General features: G+C 39.2%; 1 protein-coding gene across 1 annotated transcript in view; it reads right to left on the bottom strand.

Annotated features, from left to right (window-relative positions):
- Positions 1 to 21,429, bottom strand: part of Txndc16 (thioredoxin domain containing 16) — an 80,230-nt gene that overhangs the window by 45,281 nt on the left and 13,520 nt on the right. The window contains exons 5-6 of the mRNA XM_019208715.2: positions 11,016 to 11,137; positions 2,030 to 2,120 (exon numbers count right to left, since the gene is read on the bottom strand). Coding sequence (XP_019064260.1) covers positions 2,030 to 2,120; positions 11,016 to 11,137 — 213 coding nt within the window. The remainder of the gene's footprint in view (positions 1 to 2,029; positions 2,121 to 11,015; positions 11,138 to 21,429) is intronic.

The raw sequence follows: 21,429 nt of genomic DNA on the forward strand, positions 1-21,429 counted from the left end.
AGAAAATAATATTAAGTCAACAAATGAAATTACATCAAACTAAAAAACTTCAGGGCCGGGGATTTAGCTCAGCGGTTCGGTGGCCTGCCTCGCAAGCGCAAGGACCTGAGTTTGATCCCCAGTACCACAAAAAAAAATAAATAAAAAAATAAAAAACTTCTGCATACCAAAGGAAACAATCAGCAGAGTGAAGAGAACTTACAGAATGGGAGTTGTTTTTTGGGGTTTTTTTTTTTTTTTTGGTACCAGGGATTGAATTCAGGGCATTGCACTTGCAAAGCAGGCAGTGGCACCACTGAGCTAAATCCCCAGCCCAGGAAGGGAGATTTTTGCTAGCTACTTTTCTGAGGAAGGACTCAAAAATGAATTCAAAAAAATTAATTAACCCCCAAAACAAATGACCTAAAAAAATTAGTGAGTAAACTGAACAGACACTTCTCAAATGAAGTACAAAGAGCAATTAAGTACATGAAAATATGTTCAACATCCTTAGAGATCAGGAAAACACAAAACAAAACTACATTGAGACTCCACTTTATCCTGGTCAGAATGGCTATCACCAAGAACACAGAAGGCAATGAACGCTGGTAAGATAGTGCAGCCACTAAGGAAATAAGTATGCAGAGTCCTCAAAAAACAAAAATGGAAATACCACTTAACCAGCCATACCTCTCCTGGCTATATTCTTTAAAAAAACTGAAGATAGCCAGGTGTGGTGGCACACGCCTGTAATCCCAGCACTCAGGAGGCTGAGGCAAGAGGATCGCTGTGAGTTTGAAACCAGCCTGGTCTACATAGTGAGTTCCAGGTCAGTCTCAACAACATAGTGAGACTCTGTCTCAAAAAACAAAACAAAACAAAAATAAATAAAAATGTAAAAACTGAAGACATCATATTGTAGTGATACATGCATACCCATATTTATAAGGGTGTCATTTACTGTAACTAAGCCCTGGAAACAGCCTAGATACTTCTCAACAGATGAATGGATAAAGAAAATATGGCATATATACATAATGGAATATTATTCAGACATAAGGAATAAAATTGTGTCGGATCTGGAGATTTAGCTTAGTGGTTCGTTCTGCGGCCTGCCTTCAAGCACAAGGGCCCTGAGTTCGATCCCCAGTATAAAAAAAAAGAATAAAATAATGTCATTTGTAGGAAAGTAGATGAAACTCCTGACCATCGTGCTAAGTGAAATAAGCAAGATTCATAAAGTTAAATATATTGTGTCCCAGGCCTGGGATTTAGCTCAGTGGTTCTGGCACCTGCTTCGCAAGTGCAAGGCCCTGAGTTCACTCCCCAATACCAAAAACAAACAAACAAACAAAACTGCATCCCTTCTCTCATATGAGAAACTTAAAATATATATAAATAATGGAGAGAAGATTAGAAAGTAAACTTGAAGAGAGAGAAGGGGATTAAGGGAGAGGGGAAGAAAGAGAAAAGGAAGTAAGGGGATTGACAGTGACCAACATGTGATGTATCTATGTGCCGATTCCCCAAAATGACTGTCACTATTCTGTAATACAAACATGTACTAATAAAACTTTTTAACTAAAAATATAACTTTCACAAAGAATTTCTGGAGCTTTGCTCCGAAAGCTGTAATTTTACTGGCTCTCTGATCACTGGGGAAATCCATTCCTCGGATACCTCACTTGGCCACTCCATCCTGCGAGCAGTCCGTCCTGTTCTGCCCTGTTCTTCTCTGTCTGACAGTGTCTGTTTACACCCTGTACATCTTGTTAGAGCAGATGAGAGCAATGGTGGGCACTTCAAGTTTCATTTGTAAATTCAAGATATCTGCTTGGGATTCCTTCAGATAAGCCCATGCTGAGAGACAGACTATCGCGGAAATGATGACTGAGAAGGGCCAGGGATTTAGCTCAGTGGTTCTGCTGCCTCCCTCACAAATGCAAGGCCCAGAGTTCCATCCCCGGGACTCAAGAAAAACAATGTTGACTGAGAATGTGACACAAGTGAACACAAAAAACACACTCGTTACCACATGCCTCATACCTACCCGATACTTTCCAGAAGGGTGATTTCTGTGGTTAAGACAAATTGGTACGTGGTCCCATACACAAAGGCAGCTTCCATGACTGCTCTATGCTCTGAAGAGAAGACAGGGAGTTGGGAGAGAAGAGGGGTTAGTTTCTGAGACTCCATGCAAACCTCTATTCTGAATATCACCCCATACCCCTTTATTTCCTATTATATTTAAAGAAGAATCCTTTGCAGGAACTCCAGTTGAGTAAATGCAATTAAATATATTGTAAAAAGTTGGAATTGAGAGAGCAAATAAAGAGTTATACTTCAGAAATGACATGACAAGTTTGTAATACCAGTACTACAGAAGAGAAACTGAATTCACATCTTTGATGCATTAAATTTTATATATGTGCACATATATTATTTTTTAATCAATCTTATAATCCTACAAAACATATTTAAAAAAACAGCCAAAGGGCTGGGGATTTAGCTCAGTGCTTGTGGCACCTGCCTCACAAGTACAATGTCCTCAGTTTGATCCACGGTACCAAAAATGAAAAAAGAAAAACAGCCCAGCATGGTGGCTCAAACCTGTAACCCCAGCACTGGTGAGGCTGAGGGAGGAGGACCATGAGTTGGAGGGGAGCCTCGGCTACATACCAATACCCCATCTCAAAAATAAACAACAGCAACAAAACAACAAAGAAATAATCAGCCATTTCCCTATCCTCTCCCATTTCTACTTACCAACTTATAGTCACTTTAAATTCTTTCACTCTTTCTTTTGGTATTTATCCTCAAGTCTCTGAATGGCATTCATATATACAGGCAAAAAAGTATACACACTTTAGTAAAAGAAAAATCGTACAGTGTTTTTGCCACAGATGGTATTGCCTTATATGCGGGACCCTACAGGATGATGAGTATCACAGAAAACCCACTACCCTGCCAGCCCTTAGAGAAGAAACTGAAAATGCTCGTGCAGCAATCGCAGGGACCAAGGTCACCCAAGCAGCAGCTCACTACTAAATGTCTGGACGTTCACGGCAACCACTCTGAGCATCTCTTGTAATTGTAGAGGCCAAAGGTAATTTGCATTTACATCATAACCTCTCAATAAATTTATGCAAGTTTTTCTTTTCCAGAAGTGTGTACACATTTCATGGACTCTGTCTACACACAAACACACACATAAATAGACATAAAGGGTTATTGTTTATTGATTTCACACTATAGAAGATAATAAATTCAATCTCATTTCTAAAACACTGCTCCAGAAATGAACCTGATTCCCACCGCCTTGACTCTTCTAATTTTTACCAGATTAATATCCAGAATTGATGCCATTATGACACAGGAAGCCTTAGTTACAGGTGAAGCACATAGTAGAGAATGGCCGTGGTCTTTGGACAACTGTTGTTGTGCAGTTATAACATTTTATATTTCATTTTATTTTTGGGTTTTATTTTTGTTGGGTTTTTTTGTTTGTTTTTTGTTTTTTGAGACAGAGTCTCACTATGTAGTTGAGACTGACTTGGAGCTCACTATGTAGCCCAGGCTGGTCTCAAACTCTATATTTCATTAAGTTTTTTTCCTCCTTTCTTCCTACACCCTCTCGATTACTCCACTGTATCCAGTGCCCTGCCACCTCCACGATCTTCTACACCTCTGCACAGCTCTGATCTGCTCACAATGGCTGATGGGCACAGTGCAGCCAGGGTGCTCTTACTCTCCCCTGAGCTGAGTCCTCTGGCCTGTCACCCATATCTTCTTTTGTTTCACTCCCTTGATCCCATTCTCCTGTACCTTGCTGTGAGAGATATGAAACACACATTTTTTAGCCACCTAGCACTTCTTAATTCTGCTTTCACAATTAACTAGTATTGCCCGAATATAGAACTGTAGGCTTAAGTCAGGGCTCTAGAATTTGAAAACATTGTTCATTTTCTTCTATTTCCAGAACTGCAATAAAGATCATTGCATTCTAACGGAGATTTTTTTTTGGTGAGGGGAGGTACCGGGGATCAAACTCAGGACCTTGGAGTTTATTGCTATTCTGATTCTTGGTCCTTTAACAGCAAACTTTTTTTTCTCCCTCTGGAAGATTCTAAAATAGTCTCATTTTACCAATATTTTAGAAGTTTCAAAATGAGAGGCCTTGGTATGACTGTGTGGACATCCACTATCATGAGACTCAATGGGCCTTTCCAATCTGGAAGCTCAAATCTTTTCAGTTCTAGGAATTTTTCTTTTAAGTATTTATTTAGTGATTCCTTCCTATTCATGTACTCACTAGCATTTCCAGGTAGTTATCCTTCCCTGCCTTAATCTCCTAGCAGATGAACCATGTATCGTCAGATTATTCCACTCACCACCCGGAAGCAGAGATTAGGGCATGGCAAGGAGTCTGGACAACAGGTGTGACCTGCAATCAGGAGAGCTGCCAAGTCACAGCTCAGAACAGTTTCTAAAGGCCTGGATCTCATGTCAGAAGGAGAGAAAAGATGAATGCCATTGGGCCTCATGGCCACTGTCTCCTTATTGTGCAGAGTCCTGCTCTGTGTACAGGGTGCATTTCCTCTCTTCTGGTTTTCACTTCTACGCCTTTTCACTCTTCTTCACTTCCACTTTTTCCTTCTTTTATTTTCAATAAATGAAAACTTACGGGGCCGAGGGTTTAGCTTAGTGGTTCCATCGCCTGCCTTGCAAGCACAAGGACCGGAGTTCCATCCCCAGTACCAAAAAATAATTAAATGAATGAATGAATGAATGAATGAAACTTATGCATTCATCAGGTGTCCACAACCAATTCTTTGATCAGGACAAGAGCCTAGAACCATTGGACATTCCAGCATCTGACAACAATCCTACCCTGAGTTATATACCACCCTAGCCAGGATCACACTCCCTCATTCCCTGAAGAATTTAGTTTGTCACACTATTGTGCTCTGCAATACTGCTGTCATAATCCAGTGATTTCATTATCTGCACAGATGGTCCACTCAAAACCCTGGCCTCTCAGTCCTTGGTCTTCTCTACTCCAGTGATCTGTCGTAGGCTCCACCTGTACCACTCACAGTTACAGTCTCACTCCAAGCTCTGTCTAACCTGTGTCCTCACACATACAATCAAACATCTCTAGACCACTCTGTCAAGTACACAACTCTACCCCACCAGGACCCGAGAGTCATAAATTCTGATATTGATACCAGCACAGGGACAGAGATCAAACAAACTCCTGGGCCCTTACCTCATAACTCATTAAAAGCATGATTTGTGTTTTCTTAGGTAGACAAGGACTTAAAGTGTGCATGTGTGTGTGGGTGGGTGCAAAATCAAAAACACGACTCTTCACATGAGCCTGTAGATGCCCAAAAGATCACTAAAGTAGAACAAAGCTTCACTTTCATTTTACAAAACTCTGGGTCAAACTCCTCCTTAGCTCTACACACAGATATGTTAAAAAGTATCTGTCTGAAAGCTGGCAAAACAAGGTTTATTAGCCCTGAGTTTACCTAGGCAATCTCATTTTCAACTGAGACACCAAGATAAAAGATTTAGTTATTCAGCCATACGTAGAGGCCTTCACTGCTGTAAACTTAGGGTCATCTTGGATTCCACCAAAGCCCCACATGCCTGAGGCTGCTTCGAGCAGAAACAATCATCTCACAGGACTTGAACTGCCCTCAAATCAGAAGGATTCATCCAGAGCTAAGAAACTAGGAGTAGGATAATGATCAAGTAGACCCCAGTTGCCTACAGTACCCCACAAGATTGGTGTCTACTTTTTTGTGGATGGGCAAGTGTGAAGACCTCTGCCTTCTCTCAGTTTGAGAAACTTCCTATCTTCTTATTTGTTAGGGGATGGGCTTGTTCCTTGTCACATCTGTGTTCTCCTGTATTTTATCTGAATTGCTTTATTAGTACATGCTTGTGGTATACAGCGAATACATTCCCTGTGCGTAGCTGGAACATGTGCACAACACACACGTGCTTAAAACTTGTAACATCCCCTTTCCCCTCTCCCAGCATCCCTCTGTTCCCTTTCCATATGCCTAAGATGCATCTCCCTATTTACTACTGTCTTTTATTTTGCTCTTTGATTTACTTGTGGTAAATACTCGCTGAATGCCTCAGTTTCCATTTCCATTACCACTAAAGCAAGGACCAATGCTAGCCGATGACACTATCATTTTTCACTGTCATTCTCCTCAGCTTCAACTCCATGGTCGATGTTTATATTCCCCTGTCAATTAGGCTAAAACAATCCTGGCTAAGTCCAACACTGTGCCTATTCTGTACTCCCTGCCCTCCAACTACCGCCAAATAGGCTTGGACAGAGGGAAAACAAAATAAAACCAACTTAATTACTATTATTGCCTATAACCCTTTCTTTATTCCCAGGCCTCCTAAATAACTACTTCATCTATTTTTTCTTAAACTGAGTAGTCCTATTTCAACATATGACTTTATTTCTGTTTCACTAAGAAAATAGAATCAATTAAAAACAAACCAGAAAAACCTCCACAAGCATCCAAACCCGATCCACCTACTCACTTAGCTGAACTGATGTGCACATTCTGTCCCGTCCCTGCCATCGCTGTGGATGAACTCTCTGTGCTTGCACCACAGAACCCTGCCTCCCCTTGTTCACTGGGTTCCATCCCCTCTTACATCTTTAAAGATCCTGCTGCAGCAATTCTCCCTTCTTTTTCCTGCAGGACGCACTGTCCTCATTCTACCAAGTCTTTCTTGTGAACATACAAATAAGCTGCTTAAAAAATTATCATGACCCCACATACCCTTCTAACCACTGCTTTTTCTCTTCCCTTTAAGCAAATCTTCCCTGTATTCACTGTCCCCAGTTGCTCTCTGTTCTTCTCACCTGAACCCCTCCATCCACGCTACAGAAACTGCATTGCTAAAGGTCACTGGTAACTGCCACATCACTATGCCTAATGCCCAACTGGCAGTTCTCATCTTAATTTCAACATCACTTAACTTGTGTTCCTATTCTCTTCCTTAAAACTCTAAAAGCAGCAACAATACCTTTGGGTCCTTGCTGAAACTGGAACGCTGGACCTTTCTTACTCTTAAAGCCTAGGAAGGCATCCCCATAATAACCGAGAGAACTGAAAATGTCCCTATACTGTATTATAAAATGGTCTAGAGACTATTTGCCTGTGTCGCTAAAACATGGTATATATTTAGACTGAAAGAAGATTATGCATGTGAAAAAGAAAGCAGACAGAAACATTTTACCTCTCACAGCCTGACTCCTTTGCTTCAGACATCAAAACATCAGTACCTAACCCTCAACCCTGCTTCACAGCCTTTTAGAGCTAGGAAAGCTCCTGGGTAAATTTGGACAGGACACTCAAAGAATAGAGGCTTCTGTGCTGATTGGTTTCTCAGAATAGCATGGGGCACACTGTGTTCTCAATCTAGGTCTGAAAAAGTGCAATAGTACTTTGCTAATGCAAAGGTTCTCACTGCCCTGGAGAGAATCTTGAGAAATATGGTCTATTGTTCCCAAACTTACCTACATAAAAGAATCATCTGATGCTTGTTTTAAGAAAAAAGATTTCTGAGGCTCACTCCATACCTGTTGCTTCAGACTCTCCAGGCTCCTCACAAAAACTCAAAAATGGAGTCAGAGCTCAGCAGGTCTTTCATTAGCTAACAAAAGCTCTCTTCCCAGTGAATGCAAAGGGCACCTCCTCGCTCTCCAGGCAGAGGAGGCTCTTCTCCCCTGGCACAAGAACACGGCTGGCAACAAGCATGTCTGCCCTCCAGTCAGATCACCTGCTCTCCACAGGTGGCTCTGGCCGTGGCCCTGATGTGTGCTTGTCTGCCAGGGCTCTTTGCCAAGAGGAATGGATTCTGCCACAAAAGGTTTTTGTAATATAGGTAAAAGAATAGGAAAGGTTCTCCAGCAGGAAGGTGCAGAAGGAAAGGGATTGGGAAGACTAAAGGGCTCTGCATCCCAGCACTGGCCCTTTCCTAACAGCTCAGCCATGACTGCCTGTCACGGACCTGTGAACCCAGGGCAGACAGAGCTGTTCTATACCGTGGCTCTTGTGAATATGCTACAACCAACATGGGCATGTGGATATCTCCTCAAGAGGTGGATTTCAGTTCCTTTGCCATATTCCCAGAAACAAAACTGCTGGATCAAACATCCAAGTAGACTCGAGAACTGCAGGCAGCTGCCTGGAGTGGTGAGTGGTGTGGCTCCGGCCCTAAAAAGAAAGGCACCTTCTTTCACAACAGAATGAGATTTTCCATATAGAGTGCTCCCCAAGTTAACCGTCCCCCTGATTAAAGAGTGGTTAAGAAAACAAATCTGTTAATCTCTGTTGCTTACCCAAGATCAAGCCATAGAGATCCCTCAGAGGCATCCCTGAAGGGCTTGCCAGAGACTGATGGTAAAAAGGGAGATAACAAAGGCAACCTCAAAATAAGGCAGAATGGGGAGGTAAGCTACTGCAAAGACCTCTATCTGCAGTGTTACTGAAAGAAGTTCCTACTGAGGGGCAATCAGAAATGCCAAACTGAGAAGAAAATCTGACATGATGTCAACTATCAAAATCAGAGAGAAGGAGCCCTGCATGGTAGTACCCAGCACGCAAGAGGCTGAGACAGCAGGAATGCCCCAAGTTTAAGGCCAGCCTGAGCTACACAGTGAGACCCTGTCTCAAAAAAGAAAGAAAATCATAGGTAGAGTGAGGTAATAGTTTGGATATAGGCAATGCTCCCTCATTTTTACAGAGACCTTAGAAGCAAACTAATACGGTAAACAGCTTGTTAATACTGCTTATACTAACAGCCAAAATGTGGGTAATTTCAGTTAAAATCTTTGTATTATCGAAAATATACAGCAAATGGCAGATCACTACTGAGCTACTTTTCATCCCCCTCGAATTATGAAAGCTAGTACAACACAACATTTCTTCACTCATGCACAGCCACAATTTGGAACATAGCGGTTAAATAAAAGCCCTACGAGTCACGAGGGAAGGAGAAGGTCAGGTCTGACAGAGTGAAGTTCTTCTGATGTAGCTGAAGCCCAGGGGGGCAGTAACAGTAGGACCTTTTGCTATTGTCAGTTCAGTTACTTGCTCAGTTTGTGACCTAGGGAAAAGGCTATTGCTTTGCCATGCTGTTTTCCTGAATGTAGAATAGCTGCTGACATTTGCACACTCAGTAAATGTTGACTAACATCGACTAAGGAATTAGTGAGAACAGATGACCAACCTAAACCGTCTAAATTTAGGATGTCTTGTCACTGATACATGCTATTCTACAGCTTGTCCTAAGAAGAAGAGTTTAAGGATAAAATTACTTTGCACACTTCCGCTTGGGGGACAGGGGACCTTTCTTCACTTTGTTACAGACCATTCCTCCTCTCCCCACTGGTGTGCACATGTTGGGATGTCTGATGATTTCAGTTGTGTCTTCTCCCTCCAGTCTCACACGCTCAAAGATCTCTTCTGGTCTCACAGCTTCATTTCTCAAATTTGTATCACTAGACTACATCCCAACATACAAATGCAGTCTAGTGATGCTCACATACCCTGGCTGACTGTATGGGTGTCAAGTGTCACCCACTCGGCTGTCTAATGAGTTGTTCCCGAGTATGATGTCAAAGTCAACTCCAGAGCTTCCCCTCCAAACTTCCTAGTCCAGTCTTCTTTCAGTTTTCTCCACCTCAATTATTAGCATTTCATTTTTCAACTACCTGAGACCCAAATCACAAAGCCACCTATGACTCTATTTCTCAGTCCACATTCAATATGACAGCAAATTCTGTTTTCTCGAGATCTAAAATACCTCTGAAAGTCACACTTATTGTTACCCCGCCATCGCTAACATCCTGTTCTCATCTCCCCACCATCATTTCTTGCCTGCATTACTGCAACAGATCCCTAATTTTCTCCATTATTCTACCCTTCCTTCTCCTAATTTATTCCAAACTAAGCAATCAGACTGATGCTGTTAAAATACAAAGCAAGAAGTTCCCAGTCTGGTATAGTGGTAGCAGTGTAAACAGCATAAGCCCTTCCTGGCTCATCCCTTTTACTGATTACAACTACAAACTCTGGAGAAAACAGAACAACTTGAAGACTCTAAAAAGTTAAAAATAAATAAAATAAATCATTTATTTCATAAGCACATTTACAATTTTTACAATATCTTTAACAGCACCTTAGCATGATTATATTATAACCATTAATGAATAAAAGTCTTGAAAACATAATTATAATTTGGCCATAAAATGTTTATAAACTTCTTTACCACAGATTTAGGTATTCATGCTCAGGTCATGATGATGTCAAAAACAGATTTTTTTTTTTTAAATCAAGAAAAACCATTACAAGCAACAAACTCTAAAGTACAGTGGACCGTCAAGTTATGGCCAGCCTGACATATAAACAAGTTTGGTTAATTAGGTTAGTGGAAGATTCATCTACAGTGTATGCCCAGGTAAACATCCAGAGCTCAGCTGTAGTGACATAACCAACCCTTCCTGAAGAACCGATCAGGTTTGTAAGTCAAGGGTTCACTGTATAAAAGCAAGCCAGTCAGTCAATAATATTTATCAAATATTAGTAACTATGACTCCAGGTACCATGAGGACAATAAGGAAATAAAAATAGTAACAGTCAACATACTAAATACTCTAAGGAGCGTTTCATTTATTTCATTGTGCTTTTCACAGTAAAACTAAGAGGAAGGTATAACTATCTTCTCCATCTTAATGACTAGCAGACTAAAGCTAAGTAACTTGTCCAAGGTTACACTGTAAGTAATTGACGGGGGAGGAAGTCTAATGTAGTCATTATCTTAACCAACCACTATCTATATTATGCTGCCCGTTTAAAGAAAGATGACCAAATAGTAAAGATGCTTAAATTTTATTTTAAATATTAAGATTATATTCTACTTAAAGTACTTCAACAAACTCACCCAAGTACACAGGCACAGCAAAGATAAAAGCAAAACTTTCTAAATACCTGGTGTTCCAATGGCTCTTACATATGAAAATATCATATTGGCTTTTCCTTTCACAGTATTTTCTATGTTCTGAAGGTCTTCCACAGTGGTGATATATTTCACTTCATTAAAAAGAAGAGCACTAAAACAAATACATATAAAATTAGTAGAAAATCTGATGTGTATTAATTGCATCATACATATATATTTTTGTTAAAAGTACCTTTTTTTTTTTGGTACCAGGGATCGAACTCAGGTCCTTGTGCTTGCGAGGCAGGCTGCAGAACCACTAAGCTAAATCCCCAGAAAAAGTACCTTATTTAAAAAAAATTTAGCCTGTCATGGCGGGGTACACTTACAATTCCAGCACTCTGGGAAGCTGAGGCAGAAGGATCACAAGTTGTAGCCCAGCATGGGCAAGTTAGCAACTTAGTGAAACTGTCTCAAAATAAATAAATAAAATGTAATTATAAATTATAAATGTGTTTTACTCAGGGTAAAAGCTCTGGGTTCAGTACCCAGTACTGCAAAAAAAAGAAAGAAATGTAACTCCCTTGAACAAATTTTCAGTATGAGAACCTAAGCTTTTTAAAGGATGGGAAAGTAGCTCAGTGGTAGAGCATTTGCCTGGCATACAGGAGGTCCCGGGTTCAGGTCCCAGTACCCCAACATGCGCGCACACGTGCACACACACACACACACACACACACACACACACACACAAAATAACAGAACCTAGAAATTAAAATCAGTCTGTAGGTCATTAATCATGTCCCTGAGAACATCAACCAGAAGCAGTTATGAGAAACGGTGCTCATTTTCCATCACAACCACCTCAACAGACATAAGCTGTATGTGTTCACTACCATATCAGTTTGACCAAGTAACTCCTTCCAGATCGCTCAGCCTTGAACACACTGTAGGCCCTCACGCACAATCGCATGCTTTTTTCCGTGGCCTGTAAGGCCCTGCACGACTCAGACTCTATCTCTCTCCAATCTCACTCCTCATGTCCACCACACTCCAGACACACTTCAGGGCATCTGCACATACAGTCCAGCCCTCTTAGCTCAAAGCTACTCCTTTTGCTCCATGTTGGACATCTGTTCTCTTAAACAGCACTGCCTCAGAGAAGCCTTTCCTGTTGTTCCTGTGTGAGCCCCAAATGTCTCATCTCATTTCACTATTTGATTCCTTCTCAGTACTTACTACAAGTTATAGTTATTTATATATCCATTTACTCATTTATCTCTGGCTCTCTCATTAAACTACTACCTCCTTAAGGAAAGGATCTTGCATATTTTATCACTGTGTGCACTCATTTAGAATAGGACCAGTACATAGCAGTAATCAATAAAAACACTGAATGAACAAAAGAAAAAGTAAGGCAGGAATTATTTACTTCCATTCCTCATTTGAAGAAATGCACATTCAAAACACTGATGAAGTTTCAGTAAGTTTATTAAATCAAGTTGCCAGGGACAGATGACAAAACAGCAGGTGTTCTCACTCTTAAATGAGTTATCTTTCCACTTGGCCATAATTTTTCCCTATCATCTTTCCAATGTATAAATATGATTTAAGTGATCATATTTCTTCATCCAAAATTATTTCCTATTTCTTGTCTACTTCTAAGTAAATTCTCTCTCCCTAGCAATTCAGTCCCCTTAATCCTAAGTATTTTTGTTTAGTCTAAACGTTAAGGGAGTTGTTCGAGGTCCACATACCTAACCTGCCCTCAATCATACTGTTAGTCACTGGTAAAGCTAAGATTCAATCAAATCCAGGCTTCTGATACTAGGCCAGAGCTTTCTAATTATGTCTGTACCAACCACCCTTATTATAAATGGGAAGCCAGGAGGAAAGGGTGACAACTAAAGAACGGCAGAGGTGCCTCGATGGCAATCTGGATACATACACATTTTGGCTAATGAGCCCAGTATTACCCTTGAGTTACTAAAAAACAGAGAGGTATCATCCTGTGAACGTAATATTTACCTTGTAAATTCTAACTGGAACTTACATTCACCCACCTCTCATATCGTTCTTCTAAGAGTAGCTCCTATCTATTTGCTTCAAAGACTCAAATGTGGGAGTAGAAATCTCGCTGACCATTTTTTCCAATAAAGACTGACAAATATAAATTGAAAAGCCACTGCTTATTGGGTACTTGCCACATGTCAGGCATAATACTGAGCATTTTTTAAGTAGTGGCAATTCATTACCTTTTGAACTTCTCAGCTCTGAACACCTCTTTGTTCTGGGAATCCCAAGTTCTCTAAATCTTCATGGTGGACAGAGCTCATGTCCTGCACCAATTCTCATCATATTGTTAACTTACTTTCCCAGGCTCCCTACTGCAAGGCATGGCTAAGTGACCCAAAACCAATGACCTGAGACTGTCCATCAAGAGCAAGTGATACAAGGAATCAGAGACAAAAGACTTCTTTCGAGAAGTGTTAGTCCCAAAGGCAGCAGTGATGACATTAATAACAGCCCCAGTGCAGGGAATGTGACCTGTAGTATTCAATACTCAGGAAAAATGAAACAACCCTCACTAGATTGCTTGTATGTCATGACTGTGGCTAATTTAGGGCTGTATAACCTTTGAGTCCAGTTCTCCTGTCCTTCTAGAGGCTGAAATTCTACTCCAAATCTCTGTTTAAGCCAGTCAGACCCAGATGGTAGGGCTTATCACAAACAACCCTCAGCCATGCACTGTTTTGTTTCATTTTCCTGGCAAACATCTGAGATTGATCCTATAACTCTGTTTCAAAGATAAGGTTTAAGCAGGTTACCTTGCCTAATGTCCCAAAACTCATTTAGCAGTTGTTATCCACAAAATAACCAAAACTAAGGACGTTCATAATCTAATGACTTCTGTGATCACCCCCAGTAGTTTCCTAACTTTAATGTGTTCCTTAATATGCTGCTATCCAGGAAATGAGGCTATCTAGGGATGGGGGGTACCCATTCCACAAGCCTGTCCTCCTTCACTCAGATCCCAGAGGGCAATTTCTGACAGAAACAGGTCAAGGAGAAGACTCTCTTGGGACTTCACTGCTCTAATGATGGGGCAAAACAGCCTGGGGCTGCTCTGATCAGTGTTCCTTCTGCCCCAGAAAGGTGCCCGAGACTCCCTTATCCCAACAATTAGGTAGGTAAGCTAAGTGGCCAGGCACTGAGCAGGTGACAGTAAGAAAAACAACAAAGAGTTGCTTATCTCTACTTTTAAAGTAGAATAAGCCACTTGGGTTTTTTTTTTTTTACAAGAAAGAAATCTATTTTTATATTATTTTTCTGCCATTATTCAAATTCAAAAAAAAAATTAGAAAAAAATGTTAACTGGGGGTGGAGTACATTACTTTTAATTAATTATATTGTGACTGGGTAGATTCATCTATAAAAAAGAAATATACTAAGTCTTTTATTAAGCCTTTTTTTTTTTTTTTTTTTTTGGAGACAGGGTCTCACCACATTGCCCAGGCTAGCCATGAACTTGTGGCAATCCTCCTGCCTCGGGCTTCTGAGTGCTGGCATTAGAGGCATGTGGCACCATACCTGGTGACCTTCCATTTTTACCAATCAAAAAGAGGAGCTCCTAAATTCATCATCCACCAACACAGTATTTATCTACTGAGTACCAAGCAGAGGCCATGCACCATGTTATACTCTGGTAGAGACACTCTGTAGTCTGTCATAGCTGAGACAGGACCATGAGCACTAACTACCGGAAATGTGCAGAATTCAAATCTAAAGCAAGTAACTTTATTATAATTTCCCATAAAACTATGTCAATAAGTTGATGTATTTTTAATTAATGATGCTTTTGCTTTATCTTAAGAGTCCTACAAAAACCTATATAACTGGACAGAATGGTCCAAAAATAAATAATTTTTAAGCAATTAATGTAAAAGTTACCCTAAGTTTATGCCTGTTATTTTATTCTGATTGTCAAAACTTTTTTCCAATTGCTTTTTTCTATATTCTGAAAAAAGAAATTATCTCAAACCTTGATATTTTCTGTTAAGAAAAAAAGCAGCATCCAAGCATAACTGTCCATCATTGGTTTCAATCAAAATATTCTATGTAAGGAACAAATCAAATGCTCTTGGAAAAACAAAATGGCTTACACATTTTTGAAGCAAGACAAACACAAATATTCTCAAACTCAAGCTTTCAGTTCATGAGTAACTATTCTGAGAACAATCCAAATATCATCTACAAATATTTTTTTCAGCATAATTATAAGGCTAAAATGTAGACTTGGACCACAAATAACAAACAAGATGGCTGAAATTAATGTTTCAATATGTGTGTTGATCAACTTTTGTAAACGGAAGGCCAGTAAATTTTGGCTTGCCTGTTTAATTATTTTTATTGCCTAGTAAAAATGCAAACTCAGAGCAATAATTTACATGACTACATAGATAAAATACATCTGATATATACAGATTACCCTATGTATATATTTAATAACAGATAGTAGTGTCTTAGAAAAAAAGACTTAGCATATAAACCAAAATTAACTTTTTGTTGTTCAGACCCGGATAATGGGATTACGGAGTGAGGAGATGGTGGTCATGGCTTTATGTATTACATATTATACCAATCTAACAAAAGATTAGTATGACTATTAATAAGTGAATATTATTTGTTATTAGTGTAGTAATTGAAAAACAAACAAAAAAACTTGTTCATTTTTCTTTTTAAATTAAAATTGCGTTAAGGTCAAAGGATACATAATTAATACATAGAAATCAGTATCTTTCTTAAACATACAAATATACTGGATATATGTACATATATATGTCATGTAATATATAAGATGTATATTTACATTATATATCTGTTATTATGTTGTCACATAAAAATATATCACATTATATCTGTGTGCCTCTGTGTTAGCAGATGATGGAAGCAAAGAATCCATTTACAATGGAAATAAAAGATAAAATATGCAGGGATAAATTTAAATGCCTGGGCATAGATGAAGAAAGCATTAAAACACTAAGATTTAAAGGAATGAGAAGACAAGTTACAGACTGGAAGAAAATATTTGCAACTATGCAGCTGATATTCGGTTCCTGGTACAAAAAAAAAAGAAAGAAAGAAAAAGAAATTGCAGCTGATAAAGGATTGTTACCCAAATTACATAAGGAACTGCTCAACAGTGAGCAAACAAACCAATTAAAATGAGCCCGATTCCTCCCCAAAGAAGATATGCAGCTAGCATGTAAGCTTAAGAAAAGATACTCCACGTGAAGTCATCAAAGCAATGCAAATTAAAACACTGAGATATTACTACAAACCTATTACAACAGATAAAACAGAAAATAGTGATAATATTAACTGCTGGCAAGAACATGGAGCAACTAATTCACTGCTAATGACAGCGAAAACAGGATGGCCATTTTGGAAGGGAGCTTCCCAGTTTCTTATTGAACTAAACACTCTCATTGATCAATCCAGTAATCACACTCTGATGTTTACCCAACCTGTGGGAGTTGAAAACAACATCCAGCAAAAGCCTGCACATACATATTCATAGCAGCTTTATTTATAATTGCCAAAACTTGGAAGCAACAAAAATATTCTACAGTAGGTGAATGAATGGATAAACTGGTACCTCCAAACAATGAAATATTATTCAGAGCTAAAAAGAATTGAGCCATCAGCCATGAAAGGATACAAAGGAAGCTTAAATGCTTATTCTATTCCCAAGTAAAAGAAGCCAATGTGAAAAAGCTATATGTATACTGTATGATTCCAAATATACATGTTTAAAAAGGCAAAGCGAGGGAGCAAGTAAAATGAAAAAGACCAATGGTCACTGGGGACAAGGACAACTAGGTGTTGAACAGAATCCCAAGGGCAGTGAAAATATTCTGTGTGATACCATAACAATGAACACATATCATACACATTTGTCCAAACCCACAAAATATAAAATGAACCATAGTATAACCTATGGGCTCTGAGTGATTAGGATATTATTGGTGCAGATTCATCAACTGTAACAAAGGTACCAAGCTGGTGTGGGTGCTGGGAGTGGGGGAATGTATGCATGTGTGGGGAGGGCAAGGGATAAATGGAATATCTCTGTGGGTTTCTCTTTGCACTATGAACCCCAAACTGCTCTTTAAAAAATTGTGTCTTTAAAAAAAAAAAAGACACTGCTAGAGGACACAGAAAAATACCTGAACAAATGAGGAAAACATGCTGTTCTGGGATAGGAAGATTCATCTTTAAAATGTCAATTTTCCTTAATTTATAAATTTTATACCAGCAGGATTTAGACAGTGAGAGAAGAAACTGGACAAGCTAATCTTAAATGTCATATGTAAAGAAAAGCAATTTCTTTTGAAAGAAATACAAAGGACCTAGACCATTCAGATATTATATTATAAAGACCCAGTAAATTAAATCAATGGTACTGTTATGTGGATAGAAAACTTTATGAAACACAAAGTTCAAAAATAAAAGCCAATACATGTGACAGTTAAGTGTAAAAGTGATAACGACATTTATCTTAGTGGTGTTGAGGTAACTAAGTACTCACTTAAATTGTACATATTTAAATCCATTCCTCCTACCATTCACTACATTAAATTCCCAAGAGATCAAAGAATAAAAACAATTAGGAAAGAAATACAGCACATCCACAAAAAAATGGTCAGCTGATCATTAACCATGAGCCAAAAGCAAATAAATAAGGAAAGCAAAGGGTACTCAACAGCTGTACATCCACATGTAAAAATATGAATCTAGATGCTGACTTTACATCTTACACAAAAAGCAAGTCAAGATGCATCATAGACCTAAATGCAGACATAAAACTGTAACACCTAAAAGATAAAAATCTTAGTGACCTAGGATTATGATGAGTTTTAAGAAACAACATCAACATCAAAAGCACAATCTATAAAAGAAATTTTCATTATTAAAAACCTCTGATCCACATAAGAAATTACTCAGAGAATGAGAAAAAAAAATAACCAAGGCAGAGTCTGGGAGAAAATACCTGCAAAACATGTACTAACAAAAGACCCATATCCAAAATGTACAAAGTAACCTTTAAAATTCAACAATGAGAAATAACCCAATTTTTAAAAATAGGCAAAATATATGAACAGACATCCCACCAAAAACATGCACATGGCAGATCAGTATATGAAAATATGTTCAACATCAAGAGATACCACTGCACACCTGTTAGGATGGTTAAAATTTGAACAAATTTTTTTAAAAAGATGACACCTACTGGTTCCACTGCCTGCCTTGCAAGAGCAAGGACCTGAGTTGTTCAATCCCTGTACAAACACACACACACACACACACACACACATACACACACAGATGACACCAAATGCTTGCAAGAAAGTGGAGGAACAGGCACTCTCGTTGCTGTGGGAATGCAAGATGCCATAGCCACTGTGCAAGATAGTTTGGCAGCTTCCTACAAAATTAAACATAGTTTTACTAATCCACAAACTTTACCCCTACATAATTACTCGAGTTGAAAACTTACACCCACATAAAAAACCTACATGTGAATATTTATAGCAGCTTTATTCATAATTGCCAAACTTGGAAGCAGCCAAGGTATTCAGAAGATAAATGGATAAACAAGAGTATATCCACACAATGGATTATTCAGTGATAAAAAGAAATAAACTATGAACCACAAAAAGACACAGTTTTTTACACACTGCTAGGTAAGATCTGAAAAGGCTACATGCTGTATAATTCCAACCATAGAAAAAATATAACAGGCAAAACTTGGAGAGGGTAAAAACATTAGTGGTTTAGGGAGAAGAGATTTTTAGAACAATGAAACTATCATGTATGATACTCTAATAGTGGACATATCATGGTGCATTCATCAAAATGTACAGGATGGAAATCATCATGAAGAGTAAGTTCAACCACACACTGTAACGATAATGTGTCAGTATTTGTTCTTCAGTTTTTGTGTTTTTTTGTTTTTGAGACAGGATCTTGCTATATAGCTCAGGCTGGCCTTAAACTCATTACATAGCCCAGTCTGACCTCAAATTAACACTGACCACCTCCTGCCTCAGCCTCCCGAGTGCTGGGTTTATAGGCTTAAGCCACCACATCTGGTTGTTCCTCAATTTAACACCTGTACCACACAGATACAAGTGTTAACAAGTAAAACCATATATGAAGGAGAAAGGGAACATGGGACTTCTCTGTACTATCTGCTCCTATAAATTGCATGATTTTACGTAAATCTAAATTGGTTCAAATAAATCTACCAATTAAAAACCCCACAAATGGGTAAATTTCTTTATAAAAATGGCATAAGAGAAACAACTGTACATGTACAACTAAAAATTTAGAAGTCAAAGAACGTAAATTTGACCACCTATTTTTAAAGAGCACACATTTGGGAAATTGAAAAGAAATTGTGTATCTTCTTTTATATAGAGAAAGTAATAATAATAAAGTTTAAAACAATAGAAAAAATGAGCAAAAGATATCCAACAGTTCAATTTCATTTCTATGAACAAAATACAAATGTAAATGAGTACAAGACAGAAACCACTTGCCAAGCACAGTTTCAAACTCACAGTTTTAGCACACACAAATAGGAAAATAAACAGAAAGGCATTTCATGGCCAATTCTTTGGTCATGGCAATTGCAAGGTACAGCTATTATACAGCAAGCTATTTGGCCCAGTTCTTCAATATTCTAAATATTATTACTAAGAATTTTTGTAAAATGCTGTATTCCATTAGTTATTTTCTTATATTCTGAACAAAAAAGGAAGCACAAAGGAGGTCCTGGGTCTGACTGTTAGCTAAACTTAAAAAAAAAAAGACTTTATTCACTTATGTGACAATACAAACAAGACCTAAAGAGAGGTACCAGCTCCACACTAGTCCATTCTTCACCCCACAGAATGGCACCAGGCAAGAGCTGGGTAGATGTAAAGCAGACACAAGGAATCATCTTATTCCAAGGAGTTCCAAGCATTAGACCCCCGCACCCTTAAGAACTGATGGACATTGTGGAGAAAAGCAGAGTAAGGGTTTGGAATGGAAAGGTACTGACTCAGAAATGTCTCCACCACAGAACCCCGATAACAAGCTCTTAGCAGAAGCACCTGGGAGGCACCACAGCCAAGGTCTGAGCGAGGAGGCCTCAGAATGCACCACCTGAGCTCTGAATGCAGCTGTGTATATGAGCCCAGCTGGCCCAAAAGGCTGGAGGTGGGGAAGGGCCACATCCTTGACCTCAATTATCTCCAAAGAATCTCAATGCACTGGCTGTACACCAAGTGTGGCAAGATGAGTACAGCTCCCTGCTTAGGCCTGCTAAGCCAATCTTGTTATTGCCTATGATCAGGACTGAAGGATCACACAAGGATTGTGCTTTGGAAATGGACACTTCCCCCTTCTGGGCTACGCAAAAACCCACAGCTCTACAGAACGTAAACAGAGATGCCCCTTCGTCTGACCTCACGCTTTCCTCACTCATCTCCTCCTGCACATTTTATACTCAGACAAAACTAACCTCTACAAACTATCTCCAACTTCCATGCTCTTGTCACACTTTCCCTTACTTTTCATAACTTCCCCTTCTTTGCCAAAGACTTCTCCTCAGACCTGTCTTCTTCAGGAAGCTACCTTCTTTCTAGATATGAGTAACTATTTTCTCTGTGGATCCACTGGCCATCATGAATACATCTCTCTACCACTTGACTTACCAGAGACTTCTATGTCCATCTCTGCAACAAACACTAAATTCCTAAAGAACAGAAGCCACATCCTATTGTTTTGTGTCCCAATGCCTAACAAGTGTCTGACACACAGCAGGAACAAGGAGACTTTATTTATTTATTTATTTATCTGTCTATTTGTGTTCTATACATCAGCCCTAATACACACCAGCAACAGGCCAGGACCACAGCAGGAATGCATGGGACAAACCCCACCTGCTAAGCAGTTAAGGAAACAGGGTCTTCCACCACTGATGGCCCATCCTTATCTAGGGTCCAACTATTTTAAAACCATCCGCGCATAAAGTTGTCCAAGGTGGATCTACCACTGTGGGATTTGGTGTCAAACCTGGGTTCATACTTTATGGAAAGATAATGCACACCATCCCTCAAAGTCTTTACTCCCTGTTTCTTCACCCTCATTTCTGGGTCAAAGACAGTTACCAAATGCCTACTGGAAAAAAAACAGCAAAACCAATAAAGTTCCTGAGAACAAATAACATAGTTATTACTTGGATTTTTTGCTAAGCTCCACTTGACCCCTATGGTCAAGAGAGCCACCCCTTCTCTGTCCTAGGAAAGGGATTTCAAAGCAGCCAAAAAGCCACCTTTCACCAAGTACACCTGGCTTCTTAGACTGTACGTCTTAGGGCCCATGGTTTCCAAGGATTCCTGAAGACCTTTT

This window comes from Fukomys damarensis, unplaced genomic scaffold (genome assembly GCF_012274545.1).
Source record: "Fukomys damarensis isolate Sample0158 unplaced genomic scaffold, DMR_v1.0_HiC HiC_scaffold_17, whole genome shotgun sequence".
Taxonomy (NCBI): Eukaryota; Metazoa; Chordata; class Mammalia; order Rodentia; family Bathyergidae; genus Fukomys; species Fukomys damarensis.